Here is a 13,846-nt window from a genome sequence, read left to right as displayed (position 1 = left end):
CCACTGACATTTAAATCCTCCTCAGCTGGATGACAAACTCAGGCTGGGTGTGGTAGCATATGCCCATCATCATGGCACACAGAAGGCTGAGGCAGGAGAATTTCAAACTGAAGCTCAGCCTGTAGTCACAGTGGCCAGCTGTGGTTGGTGGCCCCTGAGTTCCATCATGGAGCTGGGGCATTTCTGTTACCCCAGAACTCTGTGGGACAGTGCTGTGATAGGATTTTTATAGTGGTAGGTCCCTGCCTTGCTGCTGAGTCCCCATCACTAACCTCCAGCTCTCTGTCACAGGGGACTGTTCATTCGTGCCCAGGAGAGGCAGTGAGGGAGGGACAGCAAGGCCAGATTGATGACGGCACAGGGCAAGAGCTTGCCACGTTTTTTTCTTTTTGTCATTATTTTGAAGCAGGGTCTCAAGCAATCCACACTGGCTTTACCCACAGAACTGAGAATGACCTTGAACTCCTGACCCTCAAGCTAGGGCAAGAGGCGTGTGCCAAGCCTCCCTGTGTGGTTTATTCAGACAGAACAGACTGACTCCTGACCGCTAGGTAAGCGCCCTCCAACCGAGCCACACCCCCAGCCTGTTTGTTTGTTGTTTCTTATTTACAAAGGGTTGAGACAGGATCTTGCTATACAACCAAGATTGGCCTGGAACTCAGAGAAATCCTCCTGCCTCCACCCCCTGAGTGCTAAGGTCAGGTTTGAACCAACAAACTCAGGCTTCATCTTCCTTTTCTGAGTCTCTTGCCCCTGCTGGGCTGTGTGTCCCAACTGCCCAGCGCAGCAAAGGCTGGATCTAGGGTTGTGTCTACCCTTGCGCGTGCCCTGTGCATCTCCCTGATGGTTCTCCCATTCCTCGCCTCTTCTGCCTCTTGGTTCTGCTGGTTTTGCTTGTTTACTGTCTTTTCGTCCTTCCCCCCCCCCCCCCCCCCCCCCCCCCGTCACCTCAGCTCTAGACACAGCCCCCTCTTCCCCTTGCCTCAGCTCTGACTTCTAGGCAGAAGAAATGTCCCCCAGGGCTCAGTTACCTGTCCCTTCCTGTAACGGTTCCCAGTAGCCTGCTTGGGATGAAGGAAGCCAGCACCCCACCTCCTTCATTACCTCTGCACCCAAGCTGGGCTCCACGGACCAGAGAGTAGTGTGTGAACAACACGCACACACCATGTCCCTCTGCACGCCTGGGTCCTTCCACCTGACATGCCATCCTTCCGTCACCGCCTCCTGGCTTGTGCCCTGGGTCTCCAGGCTTCTGCTGGGACAGCCCTACCTGACTGAAGGAGACTCCTGCACACTCTTGACCCCACTGGCTCATACTTTCGTGTGAGTCAGTGTGGTGTACCTCTGCCCTGTGTGCTCAGTGGTGTGAACCCAGATGCCAGCATGAGAGGAGAGGTCAGGGATCTGCTCCCTGTCACCTTCTCATAGGAATCAGACAGATGAGAGACCAGGAAATTGCTACATATAGAGGCTTGGTGACATGTCACCAGAACAGACAGCAGAGTTGGGGCAGATCATAGCCCAAGGCTGGGAGAAGGCAGGGCAAAGCCAGGCCCACTGCCATGGCTATCTGAGGGGAAGACAGCTCCTGCTGCAGACCAGCCATCACTGTGTGCTGGGGACACTAGTTGTGCTGGGGACACCTGAGGGGCCCTGGGCTCCCAGCACCAATGCTCAGGGCTGTGTGGAGAGCCCTGGGGACGGGGACATGCAGTGGCTGAGAGGGACAGGTCTGCGTTTATTTCCTTCCTCCCTGAGCCCATGCCTCTGCCCCTCCCAGAGCCTTGCTTATGACTGCTGTCTAGGAAGACATGTTCCGCTGTCCCGGCTGTGCCGCCCCCCCCCCCCCCCCCCCCCCCCCCCCCCCCCCCCCCCCCCCCCCCCCCCCCCCCCCCCCCCCCCGCCTGTCCTTTAGCTATGGCTCCACCCCTCTCGCTACCATACAGCAGTTTCCTCTGTCTTCACCTGACTCAGGCACCGGAGTGTGGCCGACAGGTGCTTCCTGCCTCCCTTTTCTCCTCACCCCGCCTCTCCTGGGCCCCTGAGTTCCGATCTGCCATCTGCCTGAATCCTCTCAGGCACTGTGCCCAAGACATGTCCCTGAGCTGGGCTGGGCTGCAGCGGTGTCGATGAGGGCTTAGCACCTTGTTTGAGCACCTGACTCTAGGAATCTCTAGTCTCTGTCCTCGGCCCCACTCCATCCTGCTCAGCTGTCTGACTTCTCTGTTCCTCAGGATCTGCCCATTCAAGGCCTGGCCAGGGCATGGTCCCTAGTCACAGTCCTGCCTGGCCGTAGCCAGTGTCTCAGACCCTCTGAGATCTGTAAGTGGGACCACGGCTGACCCCCATGGGCTGTGCTGGGCACCCCGGGACTAAAAAGGATGGAGAGGGCTGTAGCTGGCAACTGGTGGACTCCTTGGCTGGCTTACACCCCAGTGACCTCTGGGGGACTTGCCACTGTGGTCTCTGGAGTCCAATGACTCCCCGAGGATCCATAGGCTTGTCAGTAAGCCAGCCCAGCCAAGTAGGTGGTCTCTGGGACAACCTGGATGCCGTGTGTGTGTGTGTGTGTGTGTGTGTGTGTGTGTGTGTGTGTGTGAGAGAGAGAGAGAGAGAGACAGAGAGAGACAGAGAGACAGAAAGAGAGACACGTGTGAAAGCCAGAGGTCAGCCTCGGTGTTCCTCAGATCTGCACTGCAGATTTAGTTTTTTATAGTTTAGGTTTGGTTTTTGGTTTTCCTTTTTTTTTAAATATCTATTTATTTATTCATCATGGATACAATATTCTGTCTGTGTGTAAGGCCAGAAGAGGGCACCAGAACTCACCACAGATGGTTGTGAGCCACCATGCGGCCGCCGGGAATTGAACTCAGGACCTCTGGAAGAGCAGGCAATGCTCTTAACCACTGAGCCATCCCTCCAGCCCCTGGTTTTCCTTTTTTTAAGCATTTTTTTGTCATTGTGTGCGTGTGAACATGCGGTCAGAGGACAGCTTGCGGAAGTCTGTCCCCCTCCATCAAGCTCAGATCCCCAGGCAGGCTGCAGGCAGCTTTACCCACTAAGCCACCTCATCAACCCCATGCACCTTGTTTTAAAGTAAGGTCTTTCACTGGCCCAGAGCTCAGCCATTTGGCTAGACTGGCTGACTGCAAGGGCAAGGATCCTGGCTCCACCCTCTCAGTCCTGGGGTGACCAAGTCTAACTTCTTAACATGGCTTCTGGTGATTGAACTCAACAAGCAAGTTACTCATGGAACTTTCATCCCAGATATATATGTGTGTGCGTGTGTGTGTGTGTGTGCACGCGCGCGCGTGTGTGCGTGCGTGTGTGTGCACGGGCACACGCATTGGCAGTACTTGAAATGGAACCTTGGACTTTTTGCAGACTAGGCAGGAGCTCTACCACTGAGCCACACCCCCAGCCCATCGCTGGTGTATTCTAGACGGGTGCTTTACTGCTGAGCTATGCCCCAGCCTTCTTTTTTTTCCCTTTAAAGACAGAATCTCATTAAGTTGCCCAGGCTGGCCTTGAACTTGCCATTCTCCTACTCAGCCTCTGCAGAGCTAGGATAACAAGCCTGTGCCTCTATGCCTAGCTTCTTTTTCAACTCTACAGTCGACGTTGAGCCAGTGTCCAGACCTGTTGAAATAAGGAGCGGCGGGGCTGCGTCCCCAACACCCCGGCCGCTTGGCTAGCTCATGCCCGAAATAACAACACACAAACTGTGTTCATTTAAGAACTGCTTGGCCCATGAACTCTAGCCTTTTTTGTTTATTTTTCGCTCCTGGACTAGCCCATTTCTAATAATGTGTGTAAGCACCCCAAGGTGCGCTTACCTGGAAGATTCTAGCCTATGTCCATCTTCATCGCGTGTGCCTCAGAGAGCAGAGCTATCACGTCTACCCGGGAGAGCTGAGCATGGCTTCTCTGCTCCAGAGCGCAGAGCTGTCGGGTCTGTCCGGGAGCAGAGCAGAGTCTGACCTCACTTCCTCTTCCGCCCAGAATTCTATTCTGTTTCTTCCTCCCATCTATCTTTTAACCTATCAGGGCCAAGCAGTTTCTTTATTGCTCAGCCAATGAAATCAACAGATTGATATGATACTCCCACATCACTTCCCCTTTTTCTGTTTAAACAAAAAAGGAAGGCTTTAACTTAACATAGCAAAATTACATATAACAAAACAGTTATCAAGTAAAAATTACAATAATCTATATCATAACTAAGGAAAACTATAACTATAACTAACTATTCTTAACTCCATCAAACAGTCCAGAAAGATACAATATTACCTAAGCAAATAAGAAATAAGCAAACTCAAACTCTAGAAATGACAGAGACATCTCGCTGCCTGGACAGTCACCCAAAGTTCCTCTGTACCGTTGGGGCATCCATCTTCGGCCTACAGGCCCATAGTTTCCAGCAGACATTTCCACAAAACAGGAAATTTCAAAGGCAGTCACTATCTGCTTGTCCTGAAGAATGTCTTGCAGACTCTTTCATGAATCAGGAACCCCAAAAGATCATCTCACCTTTAGGCAAGTTCAGTAGTCCTCTCTCTGCGGGTTCTCTGTGTCCAGTTTATGCAATAGTCCAGGCAAGAGCAGTTTCTTGCCCAAATGGCTATCAAACTCCATAAGGTTCCTCTTCGATGCCCATCTTCTTCTTGAAGTAGATTGGTGCTGCCAGGAGCAGAGTGTCTCATTGTCATGAAAAGTCCTAAGTTGTTAAAACATTTAAAATGCCATATTCTATAATCTTTGAAAAATATGAAGAATGCCTATCTAAATATATATCTATGCATATCTAGAAAATCTTAACTAACATAACTACAAACTTAACTATTATTAATGATTATTCATTAACAACCTATATACATTACAAAATTAACCTTAAATTTAAATCACTAAAGCAAAATCCATATCAATGTAAATTATTCATACCTATATCATCTCCCCCTTTAAATGTAAAAGAACATTTATAAACCATATTTGGGAACATGGGCGCAGTTTTTTCTCTCCAAACTGCTTCCTGCTGAATGGGGGCGTCGTTAATTAGGTCTTTCATGGTATAACCTATGTGCTAGTTTCATTTCAGTTGGCAGTTGAGCGAAGCAATTTCCTGAAGATGTTTACAGTAACCATTCAGGAGGGCGTGGTCCATCATACCATATCGGAATAGAAGAAATGAACAGGGTCTCATCCTCTGTGAAAACAAAATAGGAAACTCCTTTAAAGTATCATGTCCTTAGATCCAAATTTCAAAGTCAAGGCATTAAAATCTCTACATTGGATTAGTTCAGCAGCATTTATAAACAAATATCTTTTGGCAGCTGTTGGTCCTTCCTCAGCATTCAAACAATTCAAAGAGAGCATAATAGCATACAGTATCAAGATTCTCTGTGTATTTTCCATCTTTGTACAGCTTTATTTTAACCTCTATTTCGTTTATTTTTACTTTTATTTTATATTCTCTGTATCTTTGTCCTGGAATAACTCTGTAGACCAGGCTCTCCTTGAACTCTCAGAGATCCGCCTGTCTCTGCCTCCTAGGCATTGGGATTAAAGGTGTATGCTACTACACCTTGAACTCACAGAGATCTGTTTGTCTCTGCCTTCTAGGCACTGGGATTAAAGGCGTGTGCTACCACACCTTGAAGTCACAGAGGTCAACCTCCCTCTGCCTCCCAAGCGTTGGGATTAAAGGCGTGTACTACCACACACAACTTCTCTTTTTCTTACTTTTTTTTTTACTTTAAGAATTTTAACTTTTAGCTTGCATATATTTTTTAACACACTATAAATCATTTAAACATTTTCTTTATCTTTGAATCTCTTTACTGTATATCTCTCTTTTTCTGACCACACGAGCCTTTAAATTACTGAGCAATATGAGTAGGATTAAAGCCGTGGCTTTTCCAGGTAGATCCAGTCCATTCCTTAGCTTTCCAGCCTCATGGCTGAGGTACTGGTTGTAGCCATGTTTACTGCCACAACTCTATGGTGTTTCAAGGTCCCTGCCAGCCAGCGAGCTACAACAGACAACACTCAAGTCCTCTCTCTGTAGCCGGCCCTCCTGCCTCAAACAGTCAGTTTGCCCTGGCAGGACAGCCCAGAAAGCCGGCATTTTAAAACAGCACAACTTTTTTCCTGCTACGGCTGAAAACCGAAAAGCATGCGTTCAGCTTTTCACCAACGCCTTTAAGTGTTTCGTGGCAGGACCTCTTAATGAGCTGCAGGGTTTTGCAGCTGAAGCTGAGTCAGGAAGCCTCTCTTAGATGAGAGCGCTTGCTTGCTTGTAACAAGCAGAGCAGACCCAAGAAATTTCTGCTACCAAGAAAACATGCTTCACTCCATACTTTCCCAAGCTTTCTCAGGCTTTTTGTGGATTCAGTTGGCCCCACGTTGGGCGCCATCTGTTGAAATAAGGAGCGGCGGGGCTGCGTCCCCAACACCCCGGCCGCTTGGCTAGCTCATGCCTGAAATAACAACACACAAACTGTGTTCATTTAAGAACTGCTTGGCCCATGAACTCTAGCCCTTACAGGCTAATTCTCGCACCTGGACTAGCCCATTTCTAATAATGTGTGTAAGCACCCCAAGGTGCGCTTACCGGGAAGATTCTAGCCTATGTCCATCTTCATCGCGTGTGCCTCAGAGAGCAGAGCTATCACGTCTACCCGGGAGAGCTGAGCATGGCGTCTCTGCTCCAGAGCGCAGAGCTGTCGGGTCTGTCCGGGAGCAGAGCAGAGTCTGACCTCACTTCCTCTTCCGCCCAGAATTCTATTCTGTTTCTTCCTCCCATCTATCTTTTAACCTATCAGGGCCAAGCAGTTTCTTTATTGCTCAGCCAATGAAATCAACAGATTGATATGACACTCCCACATCATAGACCCATCCGGGCCTCAGTTTCTCTGTTTATGAAATGGGGATGCCAGCAGTTCTGAGAGGGCTGCTGCCCAGAGAACAGCTTTTTCCTCAAGAAACACTGCAGAAGGGTGTGGTGTCTGTGCTGGTAATGTACCCTGGGGGTGCTGCTGTGTGCGGTGAGCCTGTGCCTGGACCTAGCTCAGGTGCACACTCAGAAAAAGCAGCTAGCCTGTGCTCCAGCTGCTCTAGTTTGGTCAGCAAGGAGCTCCATGGGCAGGTTCTGGTTCCGAGCAAGGACGAGACTCCCCTGTTACAAGTTGTTTGGAGAATAATAATCGCACAGAAATGTATTGGGATCTAGCAAACCAGGTGGCACTGTGGCAGGGAGGGAAGGAAGGAGACATGGGACACAGGTGTTAAGCCAAAGGCAGTGACCTCCTGCGGACAGGTGAAGACCTCAGGTGGGAGGAAGTCCCAGGCTGGTGTGTCTGACAATCTTACAGTGTACCTGGACTGCTTGGCAGGTGTGTCTGTGATAAGAAGCAGAGATTTAACCCAGAAAGTGTGCACAGCCGAATGTCCACAGCAAAGTGTCCATCCCTTCTCCCACCTGGCACTTGCTGAGCGTACCAGGCTCCATCACAGGTCTCAAAACCAGAGACCAAAGCAGATGTGGCCGCCAGTGAATGTGTTTTCCAGTAGGTGTGGTCGAGAGGTCAGGTGGCAGCTTACAGAGGGAGGAAGAAAAGGTACTGGGCATTGTTGCTGAGAATGCGACATCGCAGAGGGTGCAGGCAGAGGGAAGAGCAGCCACAGAGCTGCCCCTGACCCCCAGGCTGGTGCTCAGCCCTCCTAGCGAGGTCAGAGCAGAGGCAGACTGAGGAGTGAGTGCTTCACCTTTGTCTGTTTGAGAGCCCTAAGCAGCACAGGGTGGGATCTGGCTGCTGTGTTGACAGGATCCCTCTGGCCACCTGTGGAGCCAGACACAGTGTGGAGGACAACAGAAGTCCAGGAAGATCGAGGTGGTGGTCAGCTCAGGAGCTAGCTGCGCGTGAGCTCTCTAGTGTGGAGACAGGAGCGCCTATGTTCAGTACTCTTTCCACCTCCAGCCACTCCGGGAGGTCATCTGTATTAGCATCCTCACAGTGGAGGACACCAGAACTTGGAAACTGAGGCCAGATGGAAGAAAAGGCAGATTCGGGGATACAACCCAGAGCCCCTTCTTCCACTTGCTGAGCCTTGTACCCATGCATAAACATTTGTTGGCATCTGATTCGGTGCCTGGCACATAGTGTGGGCTTCAGAAACAGGTTTAGGATAGAGGGTGGGGAAATGGAGGGGCAATAGACAGGCAGAAACAAAGGGATGGATGGGTGGACGGATGGACAGACGGATGGATGGATGGATGATGTGAAATAGATGAATACATGAATATAGGGATGGTTAGAGAGATATAAATGCATGGATGAACAAATAAATGGATAAGAATGGAGAGATAGCTAAAGGGATGGATGGTTATAGAGATGATGAATACGGATGGATGATGGATGGACGAAGAGGGAGGAACAGACAGGTGGAAGGATAGATATATGGAGAGTGGATGGAATGATGGACAGATGAGTAGAGTGTGGGTGTGTGGATTGGATGGATGGATCCACAGATGAGGGAGTTGGTGGGTGGGTGGTACGTGGCTGGGTAGATGAATGTAGTGTGGAGAGGGGAAGGAAGAATGGATAGAAGAGAGAGACATGAAGTGGATAAGCAGTAGCTTCCCAGCCTGTTCTGCAGAGGGCACTGGGAGGTGGCTGTCAGGCTGGAGATGATGTGGGGTAGAGAGGAGCACCAGGGGTAGCTTTCTTTGTGGGAAGAATGAGTGCTGGCCCCAAGTGAAAGACAGGGTGATGGTAATATGGGCCTAAGTTGACTGGCATCGATTGGGTAATATATTGAAACGGGGTCAAATCAGTGACTGTATGAGGAAGTGGGGGTCCTACAGCAGACGCATGGGTGCCTAGACCCAGGATGGACCCTGAGGATGCAGGAGGGACATCTTGGTCCAGTGGCATGGAGTCCATGTGGCCCAGCCTGGTTCTGCAGCTGAGGCTGCTGTGTGTGTGTGTGTGCCACGAGGCTCTAGCTTGGCACAGTCCAAAGCCCTCTCCCCTGGCAGCACAGCCGCCAACCTTCCTCCCCCGCTTCCCCCGACCTTCCCTGACTGCCCAGAACCAACGGGTTAATTAGATAACGGAGCCTTTGATTAGCGGGGGAGGGGGAGGCCACCCCCGGCTGAGCTAGCCGGGAGGGGGGAGTTGAGTGAGGGTGGAGGGAAAGAGAGAGGGAGGGAGCGCCCTCCCCGCTGGAAGGAGAGAAAGAAGGAGGGAGGGGGCGGGGAGGGAGCGAGCTGGGCTCTGCACTGCCGTGTGACTAGAAATCGTAATCGCAGAGAAAGGGAGAGAAGCAGAGCTGGGAGAGGGACAGGACAGACAGACTGTAGGAACCTGACCGAGCCAGGCTCCCCACAATGACAGGGTGACGGGGCAGTGGAGGAGGAGGATAGACAGACAAGGGGTCTGGTGGTCCTCAGGGAGGCAAGACAGAGTTGGGGAGCTGGGGAGAGGGGCCGAGGTTGGGTCTGCGAGTGGAGAGAAAGGAAGCTGGTGTGGGGGGTGGACTAGGTGGGGGGTACAGGACCGGAGGAGGCAAGGGCTTGCTAGTGTGGTGGTCAAGAGAAGAAGGCCAGGCTCCCCTAGAGGGTGGGAAGGGCGACAGACGAGGGGGGGGTGCAGGGAGACCCAAAAAGCCCCTGCGCCCCCCCCAGCACAAGCTCAACGGGAAGCAATAGGAAGCTGGGGTGGCCTCGGGGTAACTGCAGACATGCGGAGGGGGGGCCTGGGGCACAGAGAGAAGGCCGTCGGAAGCCAAGCCACCAGGGTGAGTGTCCCTCAGTGTTTGCTCTAGGAGCAGGAAGACAAGGGCAAGGAGGTGGGGGGGGGGGGTGCTGCTGCATAAGTCTCGGTGGGGGAGGAGACCCGGGTGCTGGCCTGGGGGATGGTGGGCTCAGTGAGCACCACGGCAGCTCCTAGGTTTAGAGGGTAGGGGCTGGTCCTAGCAGAGTCTCAGGAAGTGGGGACAGTAGACCGGGGGTGGACTGAGGAGAAAGCTCACTGACCACACGTGTGGGAACAAAGACCCCACAGCCCCTGCTGAGACAGGCCAGTGCAGGCAGGGCCTGGTGACGGGCCCTGAGGCAGGGGGGCCCTGTGTCTGTACCGGGCTATCTCAGTTTAGTCTCTCTGTCCATCTCTCCATCGGTCTCTCTTTTTGTCTAATTCTGTTTCAGCTCTCTGTCATGGTCTCTGTCACGATCTCTGTCATGGTCTCTCTCTGCCTATCTCTGTCCCGGTTTTTGCCTGTCTTTTTGTCTGTCTCTCTCTCTCGTTGTCTCTCTGTCTCCATTTCCTGCCCTCACACACTTGCTCAAACACACAGCGGCACACACATTTCTATCTGGGTTAAAATCTTGGAGGCTGCAGGAATGTGTATGTGTGTGTGTGCGCGCGCGTGCGCGTGCTCATGCACACCTGCGTGAGGGGGGCAGCCCTGTGTCCATGGATTGGAGAGGCCATGTGCGAGGGTGTGTCTGTCCCTGCTGTTTGTGTGAGTGGGTGGGTATCGTGTTTATGGGGACCCCCTTCCAGTCCCACGGGACTATGTGTGTGAGCACTCGGGGACACTGTGTGGAGGGGGACATTGGAAGGCAGAGGCAAACCCCTCTCTGCCACCCAGTGGGCCTTGAGATGGCCTGGCACACAACCTAGCAGCTTCCGCCTTCCACAGGCAGCAGTGGCTGATGCATTGAAAGGGCGCCTGCTGTGCTGGCTGCAGGTACCCTCCTTCCTGCGCGCCATTTGGTTGGCCTGCCTCCTTCCCCCCCCCCCCCCGAGGCTAGGGAAGCAGGGGACCGGCTGGATGGGGGCAGCGACAACTGACACACATGGAGGTCCCTACTGCCCCTTCCCACTCGGTCAGCTCCCTCGGCCTCCATCCTGCGACAGTTGCTGGCACAGATCCCGCCATAGGCTGTTCCCTCGGAGCACCTGCAATCTTAAGACTGCCCGTGGTCTCCAACTGTGCTGCCACGGGGTCCACCTCCTCCCAGAACCCAGCCGCCTCCTGACCTCTCTCTAAGTCTAGGACAGGACAGGGACCGAGAGGAGTGACGGATGGTCCAGGATGGGAAGGAGGGAATCCAGCACTGGGCTCTGGGACTGGTGCTGTCACACCTGGGAGGAGACATTAGGAGAGGGGCAGAGAGGTGGGAGGCTGCCTCCCAGGGGTGTGCCTGGGTGTGATGGGAGTCCGTCAGCTTTGGGGATGGCCAAGGGCTTGGACACTGGGAATGTGCTCTTCCATTCAGCCACATGTCATCTTTTTGGTTTGAACAAGGTCTCACAGTGGTGCCCAGGCTGGCCTTAGATGTACTCTCTAGCTCAGGCTAGTCTGGAACTTTCGGTGTTTCTGCCTCGCCTCCTGAGCCCCTGAGAAAGCAGCCCTGCACCCCCAGGCTTGGCAACATCTAAGTTTCAATCTAGCTGACTTTGCCATTAACTGACCAAGTGACCTTGGGTGCACATGTTCTCTGTCGGCCTCAGTTATTCTTTCTGCAGAATGGCCCAGGAGAAGATGGGCCCAGCACAGACAGACCAGGTCCCTGTATCTTTGGCTCTGGGCAAGGGTGGGGCTTCTGGCAGAGTTTCGAGCAACCTGAGTCCCTGACACTTAATGGCCAACATCTTCTCTCCTCCCACAGCCCCCCAGCGTGCCCTCGAGGTATGAACATTGAGAATGGCGCAAGCCCACACCCGTGGTTCCCTGTGTCCCCTGCTGCCGCCTGGTAGGATGTCCTGGCCCCACGGGGCTCTCCTGCTCCTGTGGCTCTTTTCCCCACCCCTGGGAGCCGGTGGGGGCGGTGTGGCCTTGACCGCAGCTGCTGGAGGAGGGTCCCCACCAGCCACCTCCTGCCCGGCAGCCTGCTCCTGCAGCAACCAGGCCAGCAGGGTGATCTGCACACGGAGGGAGCTGGCGGAGGTGCCTGCCAGCATCCCTGTCAACACCCGCTACCTGAACCTGCAAGAGAACAGCATCCAGGTGAGTCCGCCTTCATCGCTGTTTGGACCGTGGGTCAGAGTACAAAAGGCATAAGCCTCTGCCTCCCTCTCGATCCCTCTCAACCTGGAGTTCCTGGCGCCAGCGCACCAGCTCCTCGCGTCGCCGCCCGGCCCACCTTTGCGATGTACTTCCACGCAGGCTGTGTGCATCTTCCTGGGGTGCCTGCCACGCCCTCACTCCACAGGACAGGGTGCCTTGAGGTGGCCAGGAGAGGTCCTACCACCTCACCCTCGCAGTTTTTGGCCTGAGACGGGCACTCCCAGCAAGCCTCAGTGCCTTATCTAGAAAGTGGGGCCTGGGGAGCTAGCTGATTGAATGATGGGGACCATGGGGCCGAGGCTGGCACTGACATAGTAGTTAGTAGGGGCTTGAAGTGACTTTAGCTGTCTTTGTTTGGTGCACAGCCTGCCCCTTGCGGTGGGGCTGGTGCCGTGCTGGTAACCAAGCCGGCTGTTGGGAGCTGCCTCCCACCTCGGGTTGAGGTGGAGCTGTCCTGAGTGCTGCAGGATGCTCAGCAGTGCCCTGGCCACTGTTTCCAAATGTCTGCAGCTGTTATTAGACACCAGGCTCACCCGAGTGAGGACTTTGTTGTTGGTTGTTTCTTGGGTTTTGTTTTTCTCTTATTATTGGTTTGTTTGTTTGCTTGCTTGAGATAAGGTTGGGGTCTCACTCTGTATCTCCAACTGGTTTGAAACTCTTTCCATAGCTCAGGCTGACCTTAAGCCTGCTCTGTAGCCCAGATTGTCCCCAACTTGCAGACACTCTTGCTCCAGCCTCCTGTGCGCTAGAAGAGAGGAGGGCCCCCTCACAGAAGGTCCCAGACAGTTCAGCAGAGGGGTCAGCGGCCCCACGTAACTCTCCTGGAGAGCCAGACTCTGGGAAGAATGGAAACCCTGGGGGAGGGCTGGTGGGGCCAGGCCCTTTCTGAGTGGCTGGGAAGCAAGGACAGGTGAACCAGAGAAACTTGAGAGCCAGCACCACCACTGCTCTTGGGGCTGTCACTCTCTTCTCCAAGTCCACCTCACAAGCAGTTAGAGGGATGCAGTTAGACGTCAAGGAAACAAACTGGCAGAAATAATTGACATCTGTGTCTGCATCCTTCTGACTGCTGGGCTGTCTATGCCCCTCACTAGGGCAGACCTCCTGCTACAGAATGGACATCATCAAAGGATGAAACACCGCAATAGAAATCAGAACACTCTCCTCTGTCACCAGTTAGGGGCTCTGCATTCCACTGTCTACTGGTCTGCCTTAAAAGCTGAGATCCAAAGCAGAAAGGTCCATGGGCCTAGCCACTCTCAGGGGCCAGCCTTCCAGAGCTGAAGTGTAAAGCCTGCTGGGCATGGTGCTGTGCACCTATGGTGCCGGGTGAAAGCCAGCCTGAACCACATAGTGAGTTCCAGGCCAGCCTGGCCCAGGAGAGACTGTAGTCAAATCCAACCAACGAACCAGCACACAACAAAAGAAAAAAGTAACGGTTTTAATTATCCATATTTTAAAAAAAAATCATCACATCCCACCACCCAGATATAAATAACTCCTGTTTACATTTGTTTTCATACCTTTCTGGGCTTATGTAAATGTGTCTTTTAATTATTTATTACAGAATGAATACAAATTAATTTTCTAGTTTTCCTAACGAGAAAATACACTTAGATAAACATACAGAGACAAAAGCTACTCGCAGTCCCACAAGCTCAGAGAGCTCTCCTTCCTGTCTGGAGTTCCCAAGCCGACATCCCCAGCGCATACTCAGAGTCCTGCCTGTCTAACAGGGGGTCCTCTGCTTCCATCTCTGTGTGTGTGTGTG

The 13,846-nt window shown here is 52.8% G+C and overlaps 1 protein-coding gene across 2 annotated transcripts in view; it reads left to right on the top strand.

Moving 5' to 3' along the window:
• Positions 1–13,846, top strand: part of Lrrc4b (leucine rich repeat containing 4B) — a 35,241-nt gene that overhangs the window by 6,836 nt on the left and 14,559 nt on the right. Inside the window, exons 1-2 of one of the 2 annotated variants that reach the window (XM_050121456.1) lie at positions 5,193–9,798; positions 11,678–12,015. In XM_050121456.1, coding sequence (XP_049977413.1) covers positions 11,713–12,015 — 303 coding nt within the window. In that variant the 5' untranslated portion in view covers positions 5,193–9,798; positions 11,678–11,712. Of the gene's footprint in view, positions 1–5,192; positions 9,799–11,677; positions 12,016–13,846 lie in introns of those variants that run through there. The other variant, XM_050121455.1, reaches the window with a different exon arrangement.

This window comes from Alexandromys fortis, unplaced genomic scaffold (genome assembly GCF_014885135.2).
Source record: "Alexandromys fortis isolate MF-2015 unplaced genomic scaffold, M_Fortis_MF-2015_v1.1 scaffold_161, whole genome shotgun sequence".
Taxonomy (NCBI): Eukaryota; Metazoa; Chordata; class Mammalia; order Rodentia; family Cricetidae; genus Alexandromys; species Alexandromys fortis.
Note: the sequence above shows the minus strand (reverse complement) of the source record. Positions and strands in the feature narration are given on the sequence as shown.